The sequence below is a fragment of the Homalodisca vitripennis genome, chromosome 3 (assembly GCF_021130785.1).
Source record: "Homalodisca vitripennis isolate AUS2020 chromosome 3, UT_GWSS_2.1, whole genome shotgun sequence".
Taxonomy (NCBI): domain Eukaryota; kingdom Metazoa; phylum Arthropoda; class Insecta; order Hemiptera; family Cicadellidae; genus Homalodisca; species Homalodisca vitripennis.
In genome coordinates this window covers 193,349,256-193,367,630 of record NC_060209.1, presented here as the reverse complement: position 1 = coordinate 193,367,630, position 18,375 = coordinate 193,349,256, and the positions used below count along the sequence as shown (strand labels likewise).

The window sequence follows — 18,375 nt, the reverse complement described above, 5'->3', positions numbered from 1 at the left end:
TCTTGATAAAAGAAATTTTAATAAATTAAGAATTATTGAAATAAAATAACTATATCAATGTTAATATATTACTTAGCATTTTTAACCCAGTTTATTGACATATTGTCACCATTTCAATGGTCACAGAGGTATTGGATAAAATATTATCGTTTAGGTAAATTAACAACCAGCCACTTAACCCTTAACAACGCAGATTTTAAAGTGAGAGTACCACACTAGGATGTAAACACTGTACACACTACTGTGTCCATATGGCTACACTAGGCTGTTATTGGGTAAGCAATTGTTGATGTACTAGCTAGTTTAATGTAGATACTGAACCACTCATATATTTACTTTGATTAAGTTGACAATTGATAAGGTTGAACTTGAGTTAATTTAGATATTGATATTAATAGGCAAAGACATGTGAAGTTATAGCCAGTATATGAAACTAAATTATTTCTACCCGAGCCTAATAAATAGCTTTTTAATTTTAGGTGAAACACTACTAACGTTTTTGAGGCAGTACCTATGTTGCTGTGTTTATTTCAGTATAATTCGGAAAGAACGATTTGAAAACATTCCAAGAAAAAGATTTAAAAAGAACAAAGGGAAGAACTGGAGCGTTACCAACTCTAGATGACCTCCCAGAGTCGCGTGCTTGACCAGAACTTGTCAAGTGTCCAAGGTGCCAAACTTGGGAAGTGGTTCAACTTGGCGGTATAAACAAAAAGTTTTTTTAGAGCTATTTTGTGTTCTTCTGTGTTTGTATTCATTCTGATTGAGTATGATATTTACTGTTGTTATCAAACGGTTCTAATTGTCATAATTTTCTAATCTTATTTTTTAACCATGTTCATTTCATAAAAAAGATAATAAATTTGACAAGAAGACTATAAACTGAAATCTGTAAACAATGTCATTTTATCATCAGGAATTTCTGGTATATTTACCTCTAAAAACTAATCTTGTACTGTACAGTGGCTTTCTCTTCATCGAGCATTGTGATTTAATTTGCTTTCAGAAGCAGGCTGTTGTTAAATTCTGCAGTCTTTTATTGTCTGGTTAGTCTCAAGTGGAAGACAGGATGAGACTGTCTGTCGTCATGATGAGACTGTCTGTCGTCATGATGAGACTGTCTGTCGTCATGATGAGACTGTCTGTCGTCATGATGAGACTGTCTGTCGTCATGATGAGACTGTCTGTCGTCATGATGAGACTGTCTGTCGTCATGATGAGACTGTCTGTCGCCATGATGAGACTGTCTGTCGCCATGATGAGACTGTCTGTCGCCATGATGAGACTGTCTGTCGCCATGATGAGACTGTCTGTCGTCATGATGAGACTGTCTGTCGTCATGATGAGACTGTCTGTCCATGATGAGACTGTCTGTCGTCATGATGAGACTGTCTGTCGTCCATGATGAGACTGTCTGTCGTCATGATGAGACTGTCTGTCGTCATGATGAGACTGTCTGTCGTCATGATGAGACTGTCTGTCGCCATGATGAGACTGTCTGTCGCCATGATGAGACTGTCTGTCGTCATGATGAGACTGTCTGTCGCCATGATGAGACTGTCTGTCGCCATGATGAGACTGTCTGTCGTCATGATGAGACTGTCTGTCGTCATGATGAGACTGTCTGTCGTCATGATGAGACTGTCTGTCGTCATGATGAGACTGTCTGTCGTCATGATGAGACTGTCTGTCGTCATGATGAGACTGTCTGTCGTCATGATGAGACTGTCTGTCGTCATGATGAGACTGTCTGTCGTCATGATGAGACTGTCTGTCGTCATGATGAGACTGTCTGTCGTCATGATGAGACTGTCTGTCGTCATGATGAGACTGTCTGTCGTCATGATGAGACTGTCTGTCGTCATGATGAGACTGTCTGTCGTCATGATGAGACTGTCTGTCGTCATGATGAGACTGTCTGTCGTCATGATGAGACTGTCTGTCGTCATGATGAGACTGTCTGTCGTCATGATGAGACTGTCTGTCGTCATGATGAGACTGTCTGTCGTCATGATGAGACTGTCTGTCGCCATGATGAGACTGTCTGTCGCCATGATGAGACTGTCTGTCGCCATGATGAGACTGTCTGTCGCCATGATGAGACTGTCTGTCGTCATGATGAGACTGTCTGTCGTCATGATGAGACTGTCTGTCGTCATGATGAGACTGTCTGTCGTCATGATGAGACTGTCTGTCGTCATGATGAGACTGTCTGTCGTCATGATGAGACTGTCTGTCGTCATGATGAGACTGTCTGTCGTCATGATGAGACTGTCTGTCGTCATGATGAGACTGTCTGTCGTCATGATGAGACTGTCTGTCGTCATGATGAGACTGTCTGTCGTCATGATGAGACTGTCTGTCGTCATGATGAGACTGTCTGTCGTCATGATGAGACTGTCTGTCGTCATGATGAGACTGTCTGTCGTCATGATGAGACTGTCTGTCGTCATGATGAGACTGTCTGTCGTCATGATGAGACTGTCTGTCGTCATGATGAGACTGTCTGTCGTCATGATGAGACTGTCTGTCGTCATGATGAGACTGTCTGTCGTCATGATGAGACTGTCTGTCGTCATGATGAGACTGTCTGTCGTCATGATGAGACTGTCTGTCGTCATGATGAGACTGTCTGTCGTCATGATGAGACTGTCTGTCGCCATGATGAGACTGTCTGTCGTCATGATGAGACTGTCTGTCGTCATGATGAGACTGTCTGTCGTCATGATGAGACTGTCTGTCATCATGATGAGACTGTCTGTCGTCATGATGAGACTGTCTGTCGTCATGATGAGACTGTCTGTCGTCATGATGAGACTGTCTGTCGTCATGATGAGACTGTCTGTCGTCATGATGAGACTGTCTGTCGTCATGATGAGACTGTCTGTCGTCATGATGAGACTGTCTGTCGTCATGATGAGACTGTCTGTCGTCATGATGAGACTGTCTGTCGTCATGATGAGGTGCAGTGTTCTCAAATGTTATGGACTCAAATAGAAAATGTTATGCAATTGGAAAAGATGTTTACTTTATCACTTCAGAGCGCAACACAAGCTGCTTACAGGAGGGCGCTCAAACATCTACTCTTTTGTAATACAACTTGAAAATATGTTTACTTTATCACTTCAGAACGCAACACAAGCTGCTTACAGGAGGGCGCTCAAACATCTACTCTTTTGTAATACAACTTGAAAATATGTTTACTTTATCACTTCAGAACGCAACACAAGCTGCTTACAGGAGGGCGCTCAAACATCTACTCTTTTGTAATACAACTGAATAATCTATCACATTTAGTTTGAAAATGATCTGATGGAGTGGTCAAAATGGCATTAAAGTGATGGACGGATTTGTGATCTGGGTTTGGAGGTTATGAGACTTAAACGCTTACAGCTTAGCTTCTATTGCAACTTAGTTAATTCTTCTAATGTAAATTTCCTACACAATCATAAAGTTCCCTACACTTTCTTGGCAGCTTAATACACTTCCTCCAATTGCAAACAAATTCACAGAGAAACCTCTGGATCCCATTTAAATATAAGAATTATACTCTCTGTAAATTTGTTGAGGAATTATGAAAAAATATTAGTGTTATTTATGAAAGGAAAGACAAAATAATAGCTCAATGAAGTAGTGTAGTTGGGTCAAGCTGTTGTCCAAGTGTGTGCAATGTTCTTTCTTTAGCAAGCAATTTTCAATAGATTAGAAGGACCCTTCTGATAGCAAATGATCATCTAGTTGTGGGTGATAACTTGATATGATTAGGCAGCAGTTTGAATGTCTTTTTGTTGGAACATGTTGGTTTCTTTTCTAATCATGCAGAGTGATGGTGAGGCAAAGTCCAGGAGTTGTGGGCCTAGCACATTGTCTAAGACTCCTAGGCTGTCAGGACTCCTAGGCTGTCAGGACTCCTAGGTTGTCAGGACTACTAGGTTGTCAGGACTACTAGGTTGTCAGAACTACTAGGCTGTCAGAACTACTAGGCTGTCAGAACTACTAGGCTGTCAGGACTCCTAGGCTGTCAGGACTACTAGGTTGTCAGAACTACTAGGCTGTCAGGACTCCCAGGCTGTCAGGACTCCCAGGCTGTCAGGACTCCTAGGCTGTCAGAACTACTAGGCTGTCAGGACTCCTAGGCTGTCAGGACTCCCAGGCTGTCAGAACTACTAGGCTGTCAGGACTCCCAGGCTGTCAGAAATACTAGGTTGTCAAAACTCCTAGGCTGTCAGGACTCCTAGGCTGTCAGGACACAATTTGTTCTGTGTTTCTAGTGTGATTCTGTACAAGTATTTATTGCTTAGTTTTTTACAGTACAAAGGCTAACAATTGAAGTGTTACAATAAAGACATGTAGGTTATGAGCTCTTGAGTTTCTCAATCTGTCTCGACAACAATAGACTGATAGCTGAAACACGTGAAGAACCAGCCAGATATAGTACCGTACTTAATACAACAGAATAGGGTCAAGTATTCTATACGCATTGTATTGTTTCCTATTGTCTAAAATAATCATGAGATTTTCTTTTAAAAATATTGTACAGTCATGCTGGTTTAAATTGTACTGTATTTTACTCCATAAAAATTAAATTACTTCAGCAGGCATTCAATAGGCTAAAGATCAATATAGTTTTTGCACAAATCTATAAAACATCATTATGGTCTGTTCTTAATTTCAAATCTTATCAGTAAATCTGTTTTTTGTTGGTTTATAACAATTTTAGATAAACTACAATATTTTATATACAGTAGAGTGTGGCTTGTCCGATCTTATCGACATTCATTGTTTATCTGACATTCCTTGTTATCTGAGGACACTGAGAATAAAAAATAAACGTTAATGAGGAAATGGTTAGCAAGTGTCTGCTGTTTTTTATTGAGTGTTCCATAATCTTACATGAGTACTAGTAGTTACAGAAGTTTTAAATTAAATTATTTTTTGTTCTAAACTGATTGTGTTTTTCTTTTGAAAATTAAATTAAGACTCAAACCAAATTTGTAATGTGGAAATAAAAACGTGTATTAAATTTTAACTGTTAACTGTTGTGTTTATTGTTGATGTTTAAATTATAAATATATAAACTTATTGATTTGTTGTTTTGACCAAACAAAGAGTTTTATAAAATTCTCATTGACAATCAATGTTTAAATAGTGCCTTATAAATATATCATTAAAAATGTATAAAGCTCTTATTTGTGAGTAGACTAAAGTAAAGTAACCGCTCTTTATTTAAATTTATAAAACATTTCTTAGTCGAAGAATACATTATTGATATGCTCAAGGATTTATTTACCCATTATATTATACAATCAATGATACACTGTTGAAGCCAGATATATATTTTCCTTGAATTAATGAAGTTATCTTCTAAATTGCCACTTAAAATATTTTTCATGAGCCATTTCAAATCTCAAGTATGTAGGCCGATTGTAAACAAATATCGTGACCAACGTCTTGAAATATTGTATCTCTTATTCAAACTGGCCTCTTTGTGATGTCTATTTTAAAAACAACGTATTTTTAGTTAATTATATAAGTTAATGGTGTGTAATCAATTCAGTTTGTAATGAAAGTAATTTTGTTATTTTCATTTTAAAATAGGTAGTTTGTCAATTGTTATAACTTGCTAGTACATCAATTGTTTAACCTGTAACAGCCTTGTGTAGCCGTATGGACACAGGGATAAGCAGAGTCCTTGAGTGTTCATATCTCACTTTATTATGTTGGCTAATACCAGAAACAATTCTAAAAACAGACAGAATAATTTAGGCCAACTATAGTAACTATAGCAACAGGCCAATCTACAACTTAATCTAACATAACAAACATTTTATAAAACATCACTATGATCCAGTTCTATGGAATCAAAAGAGTTCCTAAATTGTATAAAATGGTAAATTAACCAAAAGTCCATACAACTTATTCTTGAATAAACCTATATAGAGTTCTGCCATTTCTGAAGGGAGTTTAATGTACATTTACACACATAGTAGCTTATAACTTTTTTGAGATTTTGTCAGTCTACAAAAAGTTGTATCAATACATTTATTGTTCCTTGCATTATAATTGTGGATGTCCTGTTGTAGGTGGATGCGTGGATAAGTTACTCTTTGTAAATAGTAGTACGTAAAAAAAATATATTTATGACCGTTAAACATTGTATTTTTTTTAAAGGTTTGCATTGATCCAATTAGTTAGAATCTGTGTTAATGCTAACAACTTCTTTTTAAGTAGGTAGCAATATTGTATTAATTTGATTACTGTTACCCCAGAGTAAGATATATATATATATATATATATATATATATATATATATATATATATATATATATAATTTCAATAAACATTGAATCACAAAAAGTACTTTCTCCGCTGGGACTCGAACCCGATCTCTCACTTGCTGGGTGAAAGTGCTACCATTACACCACAGAGCCCTTACTTTTTACGATTCAATTATTTTGTATATATATATATATATATATAAATAATATTTCACTAATGGTGTTGTATGTTTATTACTTTACTTATTGTTCACCTAAATGTTCATTCAAACTGAGCCACCAATATTCAACACTAGAATAATGTCACCATGAAAATTGTGTTTATTGAATGTAAACTAAATAAACAAATTATTTCACTATAATAATATTACGGTTGTAACAACTAAATGTTGTATGGGTCCCGTAGGACAGACAGGTTTCTGGAGTGAAACTAAAGGTTGTGCAGAACTAAGTTCTTGATGAGACTTGGGAACAGGCAAGGGTGACCTTGACCTCACATCATTGACTACAGATGGGAAAGTTAAACACGTTGTGTAATGGTATCTAGAATGTAGATTAGTGATTAGTCTTCACACACTGATAATAGGCTTCCTTGTGTAATAGATAGTGCAGTAGAACACAACTGACAGGTTAACATTAGAATCAAGATTTGCTTGAACAGTGCCATTAGGAAGTTGACACAAAGCAGAAATAGATATGTTTCAGGCAAAACTAGAATTCAGTCTAAACCGGTATTGACCAGTTAAAACTGGTTTTAACCACAGGTCTAAAGGTTTTGACTTGTCAATACCGGTTTGACCAAACTCCATAGTCAAAACTAGTTTTGCCAAAAATATTTTAAATCATATTACATTTTGGTCGTCCTGTTTCTTTTTATTTTTTGACATTGGCAGTAAAGTAATAGAATTTAGCACTTTTCAGACTCAAGGAAATCACAATTTTAATTATAATTAATTATTTTAATTTGTTACATTAAAAGCTTTCATGACACTTTGAATTACAAAATAAATTTTCCCCTTTGCAAATGCATTTCCTCTAACCACATTTAGTAGTTTTACAGCTGCAATGAAAATATCATTGATCTGTTCCAAATAAATTCGCTCTGCTACAGTTTGAAATGAAATTTACTTCTCTTTGGTTCAAAAACTTCAGAGCAAGTCCCAAATTCCGACCTTTAAAGGAAAGTCACAATTGCAAATAAACAGTTTGGGACTATTGGAAGCAATGATTCAACAAATTGTGAAAGCCTAACATTTGTACAATTTTCATATAAACCATATAGTCTTTAAACAATATTTAAAAAAAAGAATAAGTAAATTACAGTGACGTAAAATAATCTACAATTTATTGCCTTTGATTTCATTGCGACTCATACCACATACATCCAAAATCGGTTCTGACCTCATTGCAGCTCCTACAAGATACATACCTTCCACAACCGGTTCTGACCTCATCGTGGCTCATAATGTGCATGCCAATCCACAGCTGGTTCTGGCCTCATTGCAGCTCCCACAAGATACATACCTTCCACAACCGGTTCTGACCTCATCGTGGCTCATAATGTGCATGCCAATCCAGAGCTGGTTCTGGCCTCATTGCAGCTCCCACAAGATACATACCTTCCACAACCGGTTCTGACCTCATCGTGGCTCATAATGCGTTTGCTAATCCAGAGCTGGCTCTTACCTCATTGTAGCTCCCACAAGATACATACCTTCCACAATCGGTTCTGACCTCATCGTAACTCATAATGCGTTTGCTAATCCAGAGCTGGTTCTGACCTCATCGTGGCTCATAATGTGTATGCCAATCCAGAGCTGGTTCTGACCTCATTGCAGCTCCCAAAAGATACATACCTTCCACAACCGGTTCTGACCGCATTGTGGCTTATAAGGTGCATGCCAACCCAAAAACTGGTTGTGACCTCATCATGGCTCATAAGGTGCATGCCTTTCACAACTGGTTTTGTCTGTATTGTAACCCAATAGGTGAATGAATGTAGGTGCAGCTCGTGGGCATTAGTCATCGAATTAATATTGTATAAAATATCAAATGTAAAAACAATTTGTACTACTTATGAATTTTATATCAGTAGTGTTTTTATATGGTTTGATTATCCAGAACTAATAACCCCTGGATATTCCTGAATAATTTTTGCATACGAGTATATACATTCAAATTTTAAAACAGCATATTGTACATGTTTGTTATATTTAGATTATTCAGCAAGCCTAACTTTAGACTGCCTTAGCAGCAAGTACCTTCCTAATGCATTTATTTGTTAACGTCAGTTAAGTTACTTAAGTACATTTTAAAATACTCTTGAATAATTATTATGATTAAGTTTTTTTACAGTTAATTTTGTCAATTTTAGCTACAAAAATTAAATTGTTAAGGAATTAATTAACATAAATTTAGTGTATAATAAAACCCTCAGAACCACAGAGACAATTTTACTGTAACTAAATGTGCCTTGTGATATACACCTGAGGTCCAGAGGGTCAAAATTAAAAAAATGTCACAACACAACAGTATCTTCCGGTGGTACTTATTTTTATCTTTTGTCAATTTAAAACTTTTACAAAAACATAAAGGATAATAAGAGGATAAATGTAAATGTAAAGTAAATTATTTGATGAACCCCTCATAACTTTTGCAAAATAGATTTGATAAATTCAGATGCAACTTTACATATTCACATACTTTACTTTCTGCTTCTTTAGATACGTCATGCTATATTATGTAAAGAAACGTTAATGTCTTCCATAACAACTTGCTTATGTAGTCACTGTTAATAATCTAGAGTCGTGTTATGTGTTATATTTCACTTCCGCTCAGAGGTTCTAGGAAATGGTGATAGGTTATATATCAAAGAAGGTTGTTTGGCCAATATACACTCAGTAAATAACTTAAGTGTCCCGAGATAAGATTACCAGGTTTATTCTAAATCATATCGTCTTTGCCAAGGTCAAACAAGAGGCTGGGGGACTATCTTGTTTAATAATCCAATATAAAATTGAACTCATTTACAATGTTGTATTGTGTTATGGAAAAGAGAGGCTAAGACTACATAACCCAAAAAATACATTTTGCCCTCCTTGTAAGTGAACATTATCCCAGTTACAGCAAATCTATTAACCCTACATCCTCGAGTAACCTAATTATTTAAAGGTGGTCAATTCTGAGTAACTCCTCTGCTCTTACTTGATGACATCCTGGGTTTTTAATTCTTTTCTCTTTTAGTGTTCACATTTGAAGATTTATTTCTGTCATTTGATTTATAGGTGATAAGGTGTCTTCTGTTCAGTATGACAGAAGTTATGGGTACTATCATCTCTCAAACCTTGCTTCCTCAGATGTTCATGGACTTGTAATGCTCTGAAAGAAAGATCTTCAGTACTCAGTATGACAGAAGTTATGGGTACTATCATCTCTCAAACCTTGCTTCCTCAGATGTTCATGGACTTGTAATGCTCTGAAAGAAAGATCTTCAGTACTCAGTATGACAGAAGTTATGGGTACTATCATCTCTCAAACCTTGCTTCCTCAGATGTTCATGGACTTGTAATGCTCTGAAAGAAAGATCTTCAGTACTCAGTATGACAGAAGTTATGGGTACTATCATCTCTCAAACCTTGCTTCCTCAGATGTTCATGGACTTGTAATGCTCTGAAAGAAAGATCTTCAGTACTCAGTATGACAGAAGTTATGGGTACTATCATCTCTCAAACCTTGCTTCCTCAGATGTTCATGGACTTGTAATGCTCTGAAAGAAAGATCTTCAGTACTCAGTATGACAGAAGTTATGGGTACTATCATCTCTCAAACCTTGCTTCCTCAGATGTTCATGGACTTGTAATGCTCTGAAAGAAAGATCTTCAGTACTCAGTATGACAGAAGTTATGGGTACTATCATCTCTCAAACCTTGCTTCCTCAGATGTTCATGGACTTGTGATGCTCTGAAAGAAAGATCTTCAGTACTCAGTATGATCCTATTATGTCTGATAGACTTTCAGCGCATCTCTGGTGTTAGTCCCTAAGAATCTTTAGCTTATCTCAGCCCTAAGGTGTTGTCTCTTGGTTTATTTTTTAGTTATCCCTGTCTTTCTCCAAGCTGTTTTTTTTTGTTTAAAAAATAAAACATTTGACGCTCAGCCTATATCGTGGTTCAGGTACTATTAGGATTTGCAGGACTCTTTTCTGGCTAGTTAGTAATTCCACTTCATATCCGAGCTTATAATGTTTATTTATCTCACATCATAAGGGTCTACTTGCAATTCCACTTCATATCCGAGCTTATAATGTTTATTCATCTTTCATCATAAGGGTCTACTTGCAATTCCACTTCATATCCGAGCTTATAATGTTTATTCATCTCACATCAGAAGGGTCTACTTGCAATTCCACTTCATATCCAAGCTTATAATGTTTATTCATCTCACATCAAAAGGGTCTACTTGCAATTCCACTTCATTGCTCTCTGATTGCTGTTGACTGTTAGACAAAATGGTATCCTCTTATTTTCTTTTATTTATCTCATAGTACCCCTGCCTAAAAATATTCAGAAGCTGTCTACTTGCAATTCCACTTCATTGCTTCAACTTCATTGCTCTCTGATTGCTGTTGACTGTTAGACAAAATGGTATCCTCTTATTTCCTTTTATTTATCTCATAGTACCCCTGCCTAAAAATATTCAGAAGCTGTCCAAAGGACTTTTGACTCTCCAAGTATTTGACTTTTGATCTGTACACTGCAGCTGGATTTTTATACCCTTTTCTTGTTAATACGCAGCCTAGCTGAGGAGTAATGGATGTAATTTCATCACAGAATCGTGTAAAACTTTCTCCCTTAGCTTTCTGTATCTCTTTGTTAAATAAAGTTTGTACTCGTATACACTTGCTATTGGATTCCCAACATTGAACTTCCATTCTCTTTTCTTCTTTTGTCAACCATTTTGGTTAACCAAGGTCAAACAAGATTCTAGTCTCTATGTATTTTAATAATTTAATGTAACCTACATATATTAACCTAACCTATTTGAATCTTGGTAAAAAAATAAAGACAATATACTGAGAGAGTATTCCGTTACAGTTATATAAGTATTCTGAATAAAGATTTTGTATGGTTTTATTGTAGCTCATATTTATTAATAGAGTAACAACATAATGGAGGTTTAATAAAATGTAGTTTGACTTCAATTTTTACCTTTAGTATTTTACAATTAAAACTTGTTTAGTTTGTATTCAGCATTAGTGTCACATTCAGTGTTGTGTAAAAAGTTAGAATTTTACGGTATTAGGAATAAAGAATTGCAACTACTTGAAAGTTACCTTAGCTATAAAAAACAATTTGTATGTGTAAATAACTGTTCTTCTGATGTGTTAAATGTAAGTACAGGGGTACCTCAAGGCTCAGTCCTTGGACCCTTTTTATTCTTAGTGTTTACAAATGATTTTAGTTATGTTATAATGTACCTTCAACATCAGTGCTATACGCTGATGACACAACATTGATATGCTCTGATGTTAGTGTTTCACAAGTTAATTCTCAACTCACCAATTCATTTGAACTAGCGAAAATGTGGTATTCTGCCAATAATCTGGTTATAAACGATAGTAAGACTGAGAGTATACTTTTTTTCATTGAAAAATAATTTAGACACAATTAATGACAACTTTTTAAAATCGGTTAAACTACTTGGTATTTCCCTAGACAGTACACTCTGCTGGGATGAACATGTCGATGGCCTTTGTAAGAAATTGTCAAGAGTGTTATTCTTACTAAGGAAACTAAAGTATTGTGTGAGCCCGGATGTTTTATTGATGGCCTATTTTGGTCTCTTTCACAGCCATTTAAGTTACGGTGTACGCCTCTGGGGTAATTCTAGTGCTGCAAAAAAATCCTTTTACATGGCAAAAGAAGACAGTAAGGGTATTGGCTGGGTTATCTAATCGAGAATCCTGCAGAGCAAGTTTTTGTAAATATAAAATCATGACACTTACCAACTTGTATATTTATAGCAATTTAATATTTGTTAAAGTAAATATAAATAATTTTAATACTCACAGTTTAGTGCATAATTATCAAACAAGAAACAAACAAGACCTGGTTGCACCAAATATTAGATTAAGTAAAACAATGAAAAGTTACCAATACCAACAGTTGAGATTCTTTAATAAGTTACCTGTTTCAATTAGATTGTTGCCAAATAATGAGTTTTACAAAGTTGTATCTAAGTGGCTTAAGTGTAATGTGTTTTATACAATTGAAGAGTATATTATGTCTTGTGAAAATTTTATATCTTAGTTAACCTTTTTTAAATTGTTAACATTGTTCTAGTACATAATATAGGTTTAGGAAATCTAGACTTACTCTGACGAAGCCTATTGTAATTTGTAAAAATTATTTAATGGCTAATAAAGATCTTGATTCTTGATTCTTGATTGAAAACTATGCTTACAATAGGTTAGGTATTACAAGTGAACATCAACATCCATTCTATGAGACCAATCAACACCAACATAATTTTAATACTGTATATAAAGAAAAAGATTGAATTAATTCTATATTGTGATGAAATTAAAATAAATGGAGGGCCACCAAAACTGCAAATTTTTATTATTGTACTGCAAAAGACACAATGTTGTATTTTCCCTGTATTCGGAATGTTATGTAAGTTCTGAGTATTTTATGATTGTTTCGACTCAAGTTTAAGTTGATAAGAGCAAGTCTGCAAGACAAGGTTATAATCTTACTTACTTTATAGTGAAGGATCCTTTTTATTGCATTTTTTTTTTTTATTAATGCCAGTCCAAATAACAGAGGCACTACAGATACTGTTAGAATTATATATACCTAGGAATAGTTTAATGGGACTGTTTTTGTATCACTATAAACTGTACTCATTAGTAGTACATAATTGTTGTTTATTGGTGCTGGAGTAGAAATCCAATTACTTTATTATAATCCAATTTAATTTTGCTGTTGTAAAATAACTTGAAACATTCTATCCTACATCCTGCATTTAGAAAACTAATTCATCCCAATAAAACATCCTTTTTTTCTTTGAATTTAAATTGCAGGTTTTTGGAATTAATTTTTAAATATATTAAGTCTGGTAGAATGTCTTTTAAAATATAAAACTCTGATGCAGCGTATTTAGAATTTTTAATCTACAAACAAGATTGTCACACTCAACAGATAGTTCGCGTGTCAGAGACGAAAGAGGGGTTCCTGGACCTGGTGGATCTGGAGAACCAGCTCCAATTCCAACGCACAGTGGAGGGAAGTGAGAAGATGCTGATTGGTTGCTTCTCCGCAGCGTCTAACATCACAGGCATCCTGGCCGATGACATCGCCACAACGCTGCTGCTGCATCAGTACGGTGCACTGGCCTTCTGGGACTATGCCACCGCAGGTACATCGTAGCTCTTCTGTGGTATTATTGTTAGACATGCGATAGACTCTATTATATAATAATGTACTTGCATTTATAATCAGTGTTTAAAACTTACGATATTGCAACAAATTTGTTACTAAATATTTTAAATATATAATCAAGTTTAGATTTTATTTTCAGCTAATTATTAAATTTACTCCTATACATAGTCCATTCTGGAGATGGCTCTCTTTTCCAAGAAAAGCAGATTTTTTGTAAAACCCACAAATAGTTCATAATATGGTTTGTTTGAAATCAAATAAATGTATTATAACTTCAAGTTAGTTTTTGTTGTTTTAACATATTTACTGCAAGTGAACCTGCATAGTATATTGTACAACAGTTAAATACAAGTTCTTATTCACTTGATAATGATATGTGTAGAGGCATATATATACTCTGTATCATAACTGTCTGTTATTGAACTCAGTTTAAATGAGTGTTTGCATAATTTATATTTTAAAATAATTTAAATGGTGGCGTGACCGTTTTGGCAACTTCATGTTTTGGGTACCAAATTTTCCTTGTCTGGACTTATGCTAATTTTTCATATTTTATACATGACTTGTGTCGATGCTTGTGTAAGCTCTATGACAATAAACGTTATTCTTATTCTTATATGGATGGACAGAATTTTGTATCCTCGCATAAACATCCAGCATTAAAGGATGTCAGAGATTAAAGTTAATCTGGTCTGTACCACATATACAGATTACCAAAGATTTACTCTAAAACATGCATACATTGTTCTAAAAATTGAAAATAATAATTGCAAGATTAATATTTAGAAAATCATATGTTGCAGCTCCTTATGTGCAACTGGACATGAACCCCCTGCTGCCTGGAGTCAACGAGAAAGCTGTCTGCAAGGATGCCATCTTCTTCTCCGGTCACAAGTTCATCGGTGGAGTTCAAACTCCAGGTACTCGAATAACCACTTGAGAGTTGAGGAGACTATGGAGTAATACTGTCAGAACTGGACTCCTACAGTTTTCTTTTCGTGTGTTTTAAAAATGTTTTGTAATGATTTTAAAACAATTTTCTGCTATTTGACTCATCCATTTGTACTAAGTATTCTAAAATAATAGGTAATATCTCCCAGAATGAGTCTATTTAGGAAAAAAAAATATTAAAGAAATGGGTGAACTAGCCGTTTTTGAAATTGTACACTTTACAATCAATAATATAGGTCATGAACAATAATTTACAATAGGAAGAATTGCAATTAACACCTAACTTAACATAAGAAAAAAATAGTGGTCCTATATATGAAAGATTAGAACTTTGAAATAAAACATATGGATGTAATCTTTATTAATGATTTGTTTCTTAGTAGGTTTTATTAATTATTGTTAATGGTGGATACCCACCAGTCTGCAGTATATCGGTAGTCTGAACTGCAATTTTTTGTGCGAAATTCCATTTCTTTACTGCCCAAAATCCAATCTCTGATTTTCTGCATTACAGGGCAACACAATAAGTTCCTCTTTCCAGTTTAGCTCTAATTTTGTGCTTATTTGTTTTTAAAATCTACAAGAATTGTGTTATTTATCATGTTGTAGGTGTGCTGGTGGCTAAGAAGTCACTGTTTGTGAACACCGTGCCCCAAGGCTGCGGTGGCGGAACTGTTTTCTTTGTCACTGCTACAGGTCATAGATACCTAAAGGTAACTAACTAACTGTTATCTGTAAATATGCATTGGAACTGTAAACTTACCATAATTTTACTATATTACCAAATATTTTACCAAATTTTACTGTTGAAGAAGTTACTTTATATTGTTGTAAAACATTTCTCATAAGAATTTTAACTCTTGACAGATTTCCAAATATCTTAATTTCCTAATTTTACTGCAGGACACTGAAATGAGGGAGGAGGGAGGTACAGCAGCCATTGTAGAGTCAATCAGGGCCGGGCTGGCCATGCAGCTCAAGATGACAGTGGGGGTAGCCAACATCATGGCCAAGGAGGAGAAAATCACCAAGTGAGTACTATCTGGCCACTACGTGTTCAATACTGGAGTAAATATATATATATATATAGGAGCAAGCTTCAGCAGCCATCGTGGAGACATGCAATCTACATCAGCTGCCAGTAGTCTGGGGCATGACTTAGTAAAATTATAGTAACCAGTTTTAACTGTTTTACCAGTATCGTATGAAACGAGATCTCATAGAAAATAATAATAACTTGCTTTTCTAGAATAATAGTGAAAAAGTTAAAAAAAAAGAATGGGTTGAGTTAACAAGACAATTGGCATGAGTGAAAATGAGTTTGCCTTTTCTTAGACAGGTAAAAATACAAAATTGAAAAACAACAAATATTTGCTAGAAAGACTTTTATTATTAGTTGTTTTAATATACACTTTCTGTAATATATTTTCTGTTCAAATATATGAATTAAAAATGCAAAGAGGTACTTCTAGAAAAAAGCCTTTAGATATAAGATTCTGTTTAGTATTCTAGATAGAGATAATAGTAGAATCTGTATTTTGTTTATAGGATAGTGTTGTCTCACTTGCGCAAAGTACCGGAAGTGCTGTTGTTGGGTAACTGCTCCCAGCAGGCCAAGCGACTGGCCGTGTTCTCGTTCATGGTACGACACCCACGTGGTACCTTCTTACATCACAACTTTGTGTGTGCCGTGCTCAATGACGTGTTCGGCATCCAGGCGAGAGGTGGCTGTGCGTGCGCAGGACCCTACGCTCAGGACCTCATGGGCATCGATGAGGACCTCGCCGCTCAGTACGAAAACATTCTGCTGGAAGACGAGTGAGTAGTGTGCTGGTTTGTCAAGATTTTAGTGATGTAATACAACAGAAAAGCACCAATCTAGTGCTGAATAATTAACCCTGGGAGAGTTGGTAAACATACAGGCTGTAATACCTGACTTTAGGTTCAAATCCTGCCTGTCACCAAATCACTTTTTACGTAATAATTGTTCTCCTTGTACTGTAATAATGCAACATATTCTAGTTGTGCAAAGCCAGCAACAGGTCGTGGCTCATGGATATGTTACAGCTAAAAACGAGACCAGTTCTTAATTTTTACAAAAACCTGAATAGTCTACTAAAAGTATAAACAATAAATTTATGTAGTTTCTTGGTGCAATTTTTAATGTAATGCAACTAAGAAGAAGTACACAATTTTCCAATGTAAAATGTATTTTGTGTCAGGCCTTTTGAAATCAAAGATTTTATCTTTAGGTGGCGCTACAAATAATTTACAAGATTTTTTGTTAACAAAAATATGTAGAATTTTAATTTAATAACAATTTCTTAATACATATTTTTTTCTTATTCCTTATTAACAAAAAAGAGGTAATTATTTATTTTTAGAGTCACCTGAAGATTAAAGCTTTGATTTTGAAAGGCCTCACAAAAATACAAATTTACATTAGCAAATTGTGTACTTATTATTAGTTGGTGCTAAAATATATATATTTTTAAGGAGAGGCAAGCCTTATTCTGCCCGTCCTCTTGGGCACGACTGGCCTGTATGAAGGAACCTAACAAACAAATTAAGGGAAGTTAATACAGTTCACAGTTGATGGCTCTGATAAAAAGTGCAGTGTCACAGACAGAATCTGATACTATGCTATCTCTAACTCAGATCCAAAGTTCAACGTCATAGACCACTCGGCCATTTGCACACCCAAAATCATATGTTTAGAGCAACAATTTGTGTTTTTTATCAATGAAAAGGAAAACATTTTCTTACATTATCAAAATGTGCATATAAGTTATGTTTAAAAATATTTAAATAGAACATCTAATACAACAGGGAAAATAAAACTATTTTTAAAAGACCTCTACATAAATATAATATGAGTATGACTGTTACAGGAAATTGGATCGCCACCACCTACGGCGCAAGGAGGAGCACTCCTCGTACGAGCTGCTGCGCCCAGGTTTCACAAGAGTGTCCCTCCCTTACCACATCAGTGAGGCAGAAGTGCTCTATGTCATGGAAGCTATCAAGATGGTGGCCACTGAGGGCTGGAAATTGTTGCCGCAGTACATCGTCAACCCTGAGACCAGCGAATGGCGTCATCATTCCAACACGGTATAATACACTATACAGTAGTCATATCTTTTTATATTTTCATATAAAATATAATAATAAAATTCAATTCTGTAATAATTAAAATAATGTAGTTAGAACGTATGTGTCTGAAAAATATATATAACTGACTTTAGAGCATTGAGTTTGAGACTGTGTTGTGACATTTAAAGGCTCAGGAAAGACTTCACTTTGGCACATGCAAGATTTCACCAGAGTGGAAGGGAAGAGGACCGAGTTGATGCATATGACAAAAAAAGAAGATATGATTTAAAACTAAGAACATTAAGACGGAAAGAAAATGAAAACTTCATTGCAGAGTCCAATAATAATACTAAAGCTATCTGGAACATCATCAACAGTGAGAGACTGTCAAAGAAGGAAAGTGCAGGGTCAACATGGCAGATGAATATTGCAAACAAGGTAGTTGAGGACCCAGATAGACTTTGTGAGCATTTCAACATCTTCTTTACGAATATAGCAGAGCAAACTCTACTTCAAAACAATCCATCAAGAGCCAGTATTCTTGACAATGGAACACCCCTCTCGGATTGGAGTCTCACTTCATACTATGAAGTTTTTCAGTACAATAACTT

At 35.3% G+C, this 18,375-nt stretch overlaps 1 protein-coding gene across 1 annotated transcript in view; it reads left to right on the top strand.

The window, feature by feature from the left end:
- LOC124357947 overlaps window positions 1-18,375 on the top strand; it is a 142,103-nt gene that overhangs the window by 100,107 nt on the left and 23,621 nt on the right. Inside the window, 6 exon segments of the mRNA XM_046810096.1 lie at window positions 13,481-13,697; window positions 14,524-14,640; window positions 15,281-15,384; window positions 15,575-15,702; window positions 16,220-16,489; window positions 17,563-17,782. Coding sequence (XP_046666052.1) covers window positions 13,481-13,697; window positions 14,524-14,640; window positions 15,281-15,384; window positions 15,575-15,702; window positions 16,220-16,489; window positions 17,563-17,782 — 1,056 coding nt within the window.